Source organism: Pseudophryne corroboree, chromosome 1 (genome assembly GCF_028390025.1).
Source record: "Pseudophryne corroboree isolate aPseCor3 chromosome 1, aPseCor3.hap2, whole genome shotgun sequence".
NCBI classification, from domain to species: Eukaryota; Metazoa; Chordata; class Amphibia; order Anura; family Myobatrachidae; genus Pseudophryne; species Pseudophryne corroboree.
In genome coordinates, this window is record NC_086444.1 from 110,183,715 (window position 1) to 110,193,569 (window position 9,855).

Below are 9,855 nucleotides of genomic sequence, written 5' to 3' on the forward strand. Positions count from 1 at the left end.
GCAAGTGACTTGCAATTGCGGTTGCATCGAGGAATTAGTCTCATTAAAGGCTTTATTTAAAACAACATTTATTTCAAACAAAATCCAAATACCTATAGGTGGGCAAGAATGAGCCGGCCAGTATATGCAGGAACTTACTAGAGGCCTCAGCTGTTTCCATCTAATAAGTTGTGTTCTTTTCTTCCTATTTGCTTCCAGTCCTCTTTCCAAGCAGTGGATTTAATAGCAAGCACAACACTGGAAACGGCTAACCCTGAAATATTTGTAGTCAGCAACAAGAAAATAGAGGTAAGTATTACCAAAGAGGTAACAATAGAATATAACTGATGTCAATGCTAAGGGGCATATTCATCACAATTCTTATTTTTAATGTCAATGTGATCAATATTTTTGCTGTAAATTTGAACCATGACTATTTTTACACAAATTTCCAATAATGCTCTTGCCGGGAGACGGCTCCGATAAGAGGCTATAGCATTGTAATACAGGTTGAGTATCCCTTATCCAAAATGCTTGGGACCAGAGGTATTTTGGATATCGGATTTTTCCGTATTTTGGAATAATTAGATACCATAATGAGATATCATGGTGATGGAACCTAAATCTAAGCACAGAATGTATTTATGTTACAAATACACCTTGTACACACAGCCTGAAAGTAATTTTAGCCAATATTTTTTATAACTTTGTGCATTAAACAAAGTGTGTCTACATTCACACAATTCATTTATGTTTCATATACACCTTATATACACAGCCTGAAGGTCATTTAATACAATATTATTAATAACTTTGTGTATAAAACAAAGTTTGTGTACATTGAGCCATCAAAAAACAAAGGTTTCACTATCTCACTCTCACTCAAAAAAGTCTGTATTTCGGAATATTCCGTATTTCGGAATATTTGGATATGGGATACTCAACCTGTATCAACATACTCACTGTAATGGGGTAAAACATCCCGTTTTACCCCATTACTGTACTGTACATGTAGCACCTGTCTCACAAACAAGGATCATTGTATAATTGTATAGTAATTACGGCTGACTATATATTCTTTACATTTCCAATCCTCTCGTTTTCTAGATTCCACTCACCATACTAAAGCCTGATGAGAAATCTGAAGTCCCTATTGGGGTGGTGATTGGAAGCGCTCTCGCTGGACTTCTCCTTCTCGCCGCTCTGGTGGCTGCTTTGTGGAAGGTACATACAAATGCTTGTTCATTTTACATTGTTATAGTCCAGTGTAAATCCATATGTGGTTTCTAACAGAGTAGAGAAGTAGGATACAGCTATGGGCCTTATTCAGATTTGTTAGCAAACCAAAAAGCAAGCAATTAGGCAAAACCATGTTGCACTGCAGGTGGGGCAGAGAGCATGTGCATGTGCAGAGAGAGTTAGATTTGGGTGGGGTGTGTTCAAACTGAAATCTAAATTGCAGAGTAGAAATTAAGCAGCCAGTATTTACCCTGCACAGAAACAATATAACCCACAGAAATCTAAATCTCTCCACATGTTACATCTGCCCCACCTGCAGTGCAACATGGTTTCACCCAATTGCTTGCTTTTTTGGTTTGCTAACAAACTTAAATAACCCCCTATACAAGAAATGAGTTAGAAAGGAGTGATGAATAAGGATAATATAACATCCTCCTCTTTCTTCAGCTCCTACTTGTCCACGTGTCTCAATTTTTGAGATCAGTTAAATACAATAGATTGCAGCCAATCAGATCAGTGGACTGAGGAGTCCACTGATCTGATTCACCTTAGCAGGTGAGGAGTGCGCGTATCATGTGGAGGCAGTGACCTGGACATAAATATTAGTAACAGTTACCATGAAGTCAGTATACACTGCGCAAAAAGTTTCTCAGATATAGGGCCTAATTTGAGGTTGATTGCAAAACAACATTTTCCTCTAGTGGCCAAAACCATGTGCACTGCAGGTGGGGCAAACGTAACATGTGCAGAGAGATTTGGACGGGTGTGTTCAAACTGAAATCTAAATTGCAGTGTAAAAATAAAGCAGCCAGTATTTACCCTGCACAGAAACAATATAACTCACCAAAATCTAACTTTCTCTGCACATGTTATATCTGCCCCCCCTGCAGTGCACATGGTTTTGCCCATTGGAGGAAAATGTTGTTTTGCAATCAACCTTGAATTAGACCCATAATCAGTAATTTTATTCTGGCAGTACTTAGCAGTACACAGTAGCAGCACTTTGGTTTTTGGTCTTATTTTTAATTCTTATAAGTAAAAGAAATGAATAAAATAAATCTGCACCAAAGTGCGGAAGCTACTGCAAATCTTGTATCAACTTGTAACTAGGTGAGTACTGGTACTTTTTCCCTATAAGAAAAATAGCGCTGGATATTATATAATGTACTGTATATCAAGAGAGCGAATGTATATAGTGCAATAACCACTCTTCTCCATAACTATACAAGTTATTACTTCCTACAAATCCATTTTCTTATTGTTTTGGTTCCAGTTTGGATTTTTCAAAAGAAAATATCAAAAACTTCAGAAAAATGAAGATGAAATTGCGGAGACGACTCAATTAAACTAACGCCGGAATGATTTGCCATATCGTTTTGTGGGGTTTTATTGTTTTTTGTTTGTTTTTTCTAGGGGGAAAATGTATTATATTATCAAACTGCAGGGCAGTTGTGGAATACACATTGTTTTTGTAATTTGTATAACTTCGCTAGCTGGTCTGGGGGACTTTGTAAGAATGAATTTACCGATTTATCGTAGAGTTGCAATTTTTGCATATGCAGTTGTAAATTTTGTTTTCATCTTTTTTACGTACGGTTTTGGTTATTAGGCCTCATTTTGTTTACAGTATATTTACTACTGGTAATAGCAATAGATGGTCATTCCTATTATGTTTAGGGAGTCATAATAAATCCTGAATATTTTGTCTCACAATTGTAAAAATAGCTTACGTATATATATATATATATATATATATATATATACAGATGGAGCCCTGCTCATCTATCCCTTTAATAGGATTAATTGAGCCAGTGCTGTCGGACTTAATCCCCTGCAATATTGTTCTTTCTGTATTGTATTGCAGCTGAGAACAGATGAAAGGCTTATTCTAATAAACCTTGGTGCACCATGGCACACCAGAGAAGGCTAGATGATCGAGGCTCCATCTGTATAGTTGCCTCCAAAAACCAAAAGTTATATGCAATCCCAAAACTATATTGCCCACTGGCATTCACAAGGTCCAGCCAGTCTGGTGGCATCCTGCGTATACGCCTGTTGTCGCTGTACTGACTGCACACAATTGGCTGTATGAAATAAGACCAGGCAGGAAGAAGAAGATTCCAGAGATGACATTCCCATTGATGTTGCTGACGTGGTCTTTTTCCAGACAAGCAGCACGTCATGTACCGGCACAGGCATTATATCGGATGTCGGTAGACTTGCCGAACCTTGTGAATCCTGGCCCCTACGTAAGTAACCTTTTGGGTCGGGGTAGAACTTCTTACATTCCAAATTATTTTTTAAAGACACATACAGTGATTAAATAGGTAGCATGGGTCTACTACGGTATGCCGCGCTCAGGATCTCGGCGCCCAGCATACCGGTGCTGGGATCCCAACCACCGGTATACCGGCAGCGGGGCGAGTGCAAAAGAACCCCTTGCGGGCTCGGTGACGCTTTTTATTCTCCCTCCAGGGGTTTCGTCGACACCCCAAGGGGGAAAATAGTTGTCGGTATGCCGGCTGTCGGGATTCCGGCACCAGTATGATGAGCGCCGGGATCCTGACAGGCGGCATATCAAGTGCCACCCAGGTAGCACATATCCTGCTAAAAGCACAGTGGGGTCCAAAGGAAGCCACTTTGTAACAATATAAACTTTAATTCATTATAAATTTATTCCAAACTTTATAAAAAGAAGTGTGTATAGATTTTATTTTTTTTGAGACAGCACACTGGATGTAAATAGTGTAAGTTGTATAGTATAGTATCATATTTTCATTTTGCAATGACACCTGTAACCAGAAGATGTGATTATGTACTAGGTGAAGGGGAAAAAAATGTATATTTGTTTAATACATCTAAAGAGAACACCTGTGACAGAACATATTAAAAAGCAATAGTGGTTAATAGGGTGTAAGAAATGTATAGTTATTTTTATCCATTATGTTTTGCTACCACTTTATTCTGTATTACTGCACTATAATGATGATTAGATTACAATGAAACACACCCCAGGGTACGGTGACAATCATTTTGCATTCAGACCTTTGGGTTCGGCTGCCCGGGTGCTTATTTGGGTATTATAACTGCTGGGTGCAGTGATGTTTATATACCATGTCCATATTCTGCAATGTTCTGTACTGTAAGTCATTTTTATCTTGTTTTTGTTCATTCTGTTTTTGTACTTTGTAAGGCGCTATGGACCACTATGGTACTATACAAAAAAAACCAAAGAATAATAATAACAACTTTCCTCAGCCCCAATACTACAACACTACACACATCAGGTGCCAATGCAATGGGAAATATAGTGGGATCGTCTGTGATATTTCTGTATGTTTTCCTTCTGGAACCTATGTTAAGGCATAAATCTGAACCCACCCACCTTACCTGCTTTTTTGTTTTTTTTACCAGTTTGGCAACTGTATAATAATAAGTGATAAGTGGTTTTCTAAGTCATCCCAAGGACGCTGTCTGGTGACGTCACACCACAGTGGCTCCACAGTATTCTGCAATGTGAAACTCTTCTACCTCCTGTACGATGCGCATAGCATACACTATGATCACTGTGTAATGCAATCTGTAGTTACTGGTAGTCAGTGACAACCGGTGGGAGTCCTTGGATGGCGTGTTGCGCTATAGCATGTATATGCAACATATAGACGGCAAGCAAAGTGTGTAAACATGTTAGTTATACCATTGCACACACTCCATGAGATGTCAGATGAAAACCAATGAGTCTGGTGGCATTTGTTGCAAACTAATTGTCTCAACACAAGTAATATGTCACATTGTATAATTGAAAAAAATCAATATATATATTTGTTTTCCACAAAACTCTGGTTATTGTTTCCCTTTATGGCATCTGGGCAAATTTATAAGAGTATCTGTGGCCAATTCTAATAGCACTTATCACCTACATACAATTGAGGCAGCCATTTTGTAGTCTCAACCAGTATTCATCATAATGCGGCCTATGAAGTCCTGCAGAGCCAGTTCTTCCTCATGGGTGTGGTGTATTTTGTCGATATTCATAGAGGGGAATTCAATGGTTTCTCCCCGCAGCCGCCACTAGATTGCACCAAATGGAGCAATTGAATTGTTGCTCCATTTGGGCATGCTGAGCCGTGGGGAGACACATTTCAGCTCGCAGCTCCTTGTGTTGGCGAGCTGAAATGTGAGGAAAGGGATCGGTTTGGGCGCCCAAATGGCACTTTTCGCGATCACGCCCATTAATTTAGTCTGGTTTAGCTGCCTTACGCGGCAAAACCCGACACTAATGGGCGATCGGCGCAATGACGGCCATTAATTGAATATCGCCCCTGCGATCTCCAGTCACTTTAGATGTGAGATTGGGCGATGATAAAAATTTAATTCCCGCCATAATGTTGACATGGCCGTAATATCCGAATGCTTGGCATGTTGACATTGACCATATCGATATTTATCATGTCAACCTTGATGAAATGTCAACATTATTAGAATGTCAACAAAACATCTCTGGTGTATAGTGGTGACTTACCCGGTCCGGTGGCTCTAGGAAAGTGACCAGTGCACTTTAAGGGGGGAATTCAATTACCTGCGGTAAATTACTAAACGTTAAAAAAAAAAAAGTGTGATACCCTTGGGCAGGGCCGGTGCTAGGGTGTTCGGCACCCCCCTGCAAACTATAAATTTGCATCCTCCCATAGTTTACAAAGGGATAGCGTGCAGCAAAAAAGGGGTGTGGTCTCACAAGGAAGGGGCGGTGCCACACAATAGTACCCCCATTTCAAATTACGCCACACAGTAGCACAATCTTATTCGCATTACCCCGTGCATAGTAGTGCTGTTTATACTCATAATAGCCCCTGTAGTAGTAGCACCGATTATACACATAATAGCCCCTGTAGTAGTAGCACCGATTATACACATAATAGCCCCTGTAGTAGTAGCACCGCTTATACGCATAATAGCCTATGTAGTAGCACTGCTTATACACATAATAGCCCCTGCAGTAGTAGCACCGATTATACGCATAATAGCCTCTGTAGTAGCACTGCTTATACACATAATAGCCCCTGTAGTAGCACCGCTTATACACATAATAGCCTCTGTAGTAGCACCGCTTATACACATAATAGCCCCTGTAGTAGCACCGCTTATACACATAACAGCCCCTGTAATAGCGCCACTGATACACACAATAGCCCCAGTACTAGTGGCGCTAATACACACATTAGCCCCTGTAGTAACGCTGCTTATACACATAATAGCCCCTGTAGTAGCATTGGTTACATATAATTCCCTCAGAAGTGCCATTTATACAAATTATGCTCCCCCTCCCACACACAGGGGTGACCGCGGCGGCCGTCCAGGGGCCCCAACACACAGCGTGTTTGCAGTCTGAGGAGTTTCCCTCCACTTATCCCAGTGTCCTGGTTGCCCTATAAGAGTCCTGTGCAGATGGGACTGTCGTTCCTGGCTGCCTGCCTGCTCCCTCTGTATGAGTGTATCCTGCTGCAGCAGCAGTGGATTCTCTCTGACAGCAGTGACAGCTGCGCCGCTCATCTCACACTCTCCTCTGCTCCTGCATGCTCTGGCGCTGAGCGGTTCCCCCCCTCTCCCGGCTATAAGGATCTGCCAGGGCGGCGCAACCTCCTTCACACTTACACAGTAGCACCTGCCGCGCACAGAATAGGGGGACCCATCCACTAGTGGGGTGAGGCTCCTTCCCTACCTGTCCCTCAAGATCATCAGGGGCACCACCCGCCATTAAGACTCACTGGTAAAATATGAAGCAGACTGAAGCATTTACCCCAAAACTTTTATGGGGTCATGGCAGGATTAATAGAAGGGGGCGCATGTTGTGGATTAGGTGGGGGGTTTGAGAGGCTTTGCCAGCAATAGTGGGAGCCCCCACAACCTTCATTGTCCTGTGCCCCCATCTGCCTTAATCCGGCCCTGCGCGCGCGCACACACACACACACACTCTCTCTCTCTCTCTCTCACTCAACATACCATCTGGCTGGCCAGCTGGATCTGTAGCAGCACAAGCAGTTTCTGTCCTCCTCTGCACTGAAGCCTGGTCCCGTGTAGATCCGCCCCTCGGTGCAGTGTAGCTCCACCCCCTTTTCGGACAGGACACGGAAGGGTGGGGTAGGAGGAGGCTTCAAGCTGCCGACGCCGCTGCCTGTCAAACGATGTGACAGGCGCAGCAGCAGGGTCCCAGGTTCAGCACAGGGATGCAAAGCAGGCAGAGCGCCTCTCCTGCCTGGCGCCTACCTGCTTTGCATCCCTTTGCTGAGCGGGTAGCGCCGGGCCTGCGCTTGGGCTTTAATGCCCAGGGCCATTCTATTCAGCCCCTTTTTGACCAATGTCCCTTGTTAACGCCCATTAACTTAATGTGTTAATGGACATTAACACATGTTAACGGGTGTTAATACACAGAATCCGTATAAAGTTCACAGGTTTGCAGCTACCATTAACCCCATAGTTAATTGATTAGCCCGTGTAAATTACTGTGGCTAATTGAATTCCCTTCTATACCTCACATTTATCTGAGGTAGGAAAAATTTAACTTTTAGGGTAATGTTGCATTAAATTGATAACTTCTTTACATAGCTTGAAACAACGTTCCGAAGGGAACCTACTGACTAGTAATGACAACAGGAGTGAACCAATGTTTTTTTACTTGATCCAATATATATGTATGTATATATATATATAAAATATTTATAAGCATAGTTAGTAATCAAAGAGCTCCACAATCATATGAAATCAAAAGTTTGCAGCCTGGGGGCTTTAAATTTAATTTGTCAACAACGTCAGAAACAATAGTAAGAAATTTTTTTTTTCCTATAGTACAGTATGTGTCGGAAGCAGGTGGTGCAATTTAATAGGAAACATCACTACAACAGTGGTCACAATATATATTTATACAGTGTATGTGTATCAAGTACTTGACAGAACTGGGGAAGAAACGGTGTTCAGCAAATATTTTCTATGTATGAGTGTGACAATCACTAGATTCATTAGAAATAATAATTTAAGTCTTGCCCAGAATAAAAAGTAAATACATGAAACGACATAGAAAACACTGAAACGTTTCTGCAGTTTATTATTAATCTATAGATTCTTGAAGTACTTGGGGCACCAAATCTTCTTTTGTATATTGTCTTTTGTATAAGATTTACATTTTATGTTTATGTATTACTCTGTGGACACATTTTATAAATAAAAATGTTAAAGATGATCATGTGTTAGTTATAGTCTGTTAAATTAGACAGGTTTACGTTTTACATTAAATTCCATTATTCATAGCATCTACTGTATATGAACAGCACAGACTAGTGATATGAAGAGTACTTAAAATGGGTATGGAAAATATGGCCTTCAAGTTTAGCAGCCCCCTTTCCCGTATACAGTAGCTGCGTGCTCCCTAGTGCTCGGATGCCCCTTGTGTACACAGTGGTGAGAATGTTTTATAAGGAAGATTCTGGTACAGATAATAATGTAAGCAAAATGTTAAACATGGTTCTATCCACACTGCCGAATCCTAGGAGGTACACACATCCTCAAAACGTAGTCAATAAGAGGATCCTGGGTCGAAATAAGGGTAGGCGACAGGCAAGGAAGGCCAGTGTCCAGGCAGAGTCCAGATCAGGTGGCAGCCAAGAAGATAAAGTCCAATATTCAGGATGATATTGAGACAGCAAAATAAAGGACTGGCCAAATAGTAAGACAAGACAATACAAGGAAACTACTGCACTACCAGAGTCAATCTCTCTCAACTTCTAGATTCCTCTCTTCCTTTTTCTCTCCCACTCAGTACTTTTTGTCCAATTCCTCTTACCATCACAGGGTTACATACCCTCCCCCTCTGGGCACTCAGGGTTGCTCAGATGGGATGCAGTCAATTTGCCGGCTGTCAGGATCCTAGCGGTCAGGAAACCGATGCCGGGAATCCCGACAGCCAACAGCTGGCATTCCGGCGCACAGGGGCTATTCCCACTCATGGGTGTTCACGACATCCATAGAGTGAGAATAGAACCTGTGGCGAGCGCAACGAGCCACCGAGCCCGCAAGGGGACTCTTAGCACTTGCACCGCTGCCGGCATTCTGGCGGGCAGGATGCTGCTGTCGGGTTCTTGACAGCTGGCATACTGCCCGCCAGTAAATACTATGTAACCCACTCAGACACATGGCTACAGACATTCTTTTTTGCCATGATGTTTTTTTTTGAAAGGCAACCAAAAGAGAGTCAGCACATGGACCTTATCACCTAAAGTAAGGAGTCTTTTTTTTACATTGACTCACAGGAAGTTATTTTCACTGTTACCAGAGTTAGGGGTCTATTCATGAAGCAGTGAGAAGTGGAGAAGTGAGCCAGTGGAGAAGTTGCCCATGGCAACCAATCAGCATTGAAGTAACATTTATCAAGTGCATTCTAAAAATTATACAGAGCAGCTGATTGGTTGCAATGGGCAACTTCTCCACTGGCTCACTTCCCCACTCTTCACTGCACCATGAATAGACCCCAAAGTATTCAAATAATCTGGTCCAGCACCTTTAGTCATGGCTATGGAGTAGTCCACTCATTCATCATTGCCCAGGGATATCACTTGTACACATGCACACAAGGACATTTAACACCTA

The 9,855-nt window shown here is 41.9% G+C and overlaps 1 protein-coding gene across 1 annotated transcript in view; it reads left to right on the forward strand.

The window, feature by feature from the left end:
• The window catches only part of ITGA2 (integrin subunit alpha 2), a 280,739-nt gene extending 272,287 nt beyond the window's left edge, over nt 1–8,452 (forward strand). Inside the window, exons 28-30 of the mRNA XM_063961900.1 lie at nt 199–288; nt 1,087–1,203; nt 2,492–8,452. Of these exons, the coding sequence (XP_063817970.1) occupies nt 199–288; nt 1,087–1,203; nt 2,492–2,569 (285 nt within the window). The 3' untranslated portion in view covers nt 2,570–8,452. The remainder of the gene's footprint in view (nt 1–198; nt 289–1,086; nt 1,204–2,491) is intronic.
• Nucleotides 8,453–9,855: the final 1,403 nt, after the last annotated feature.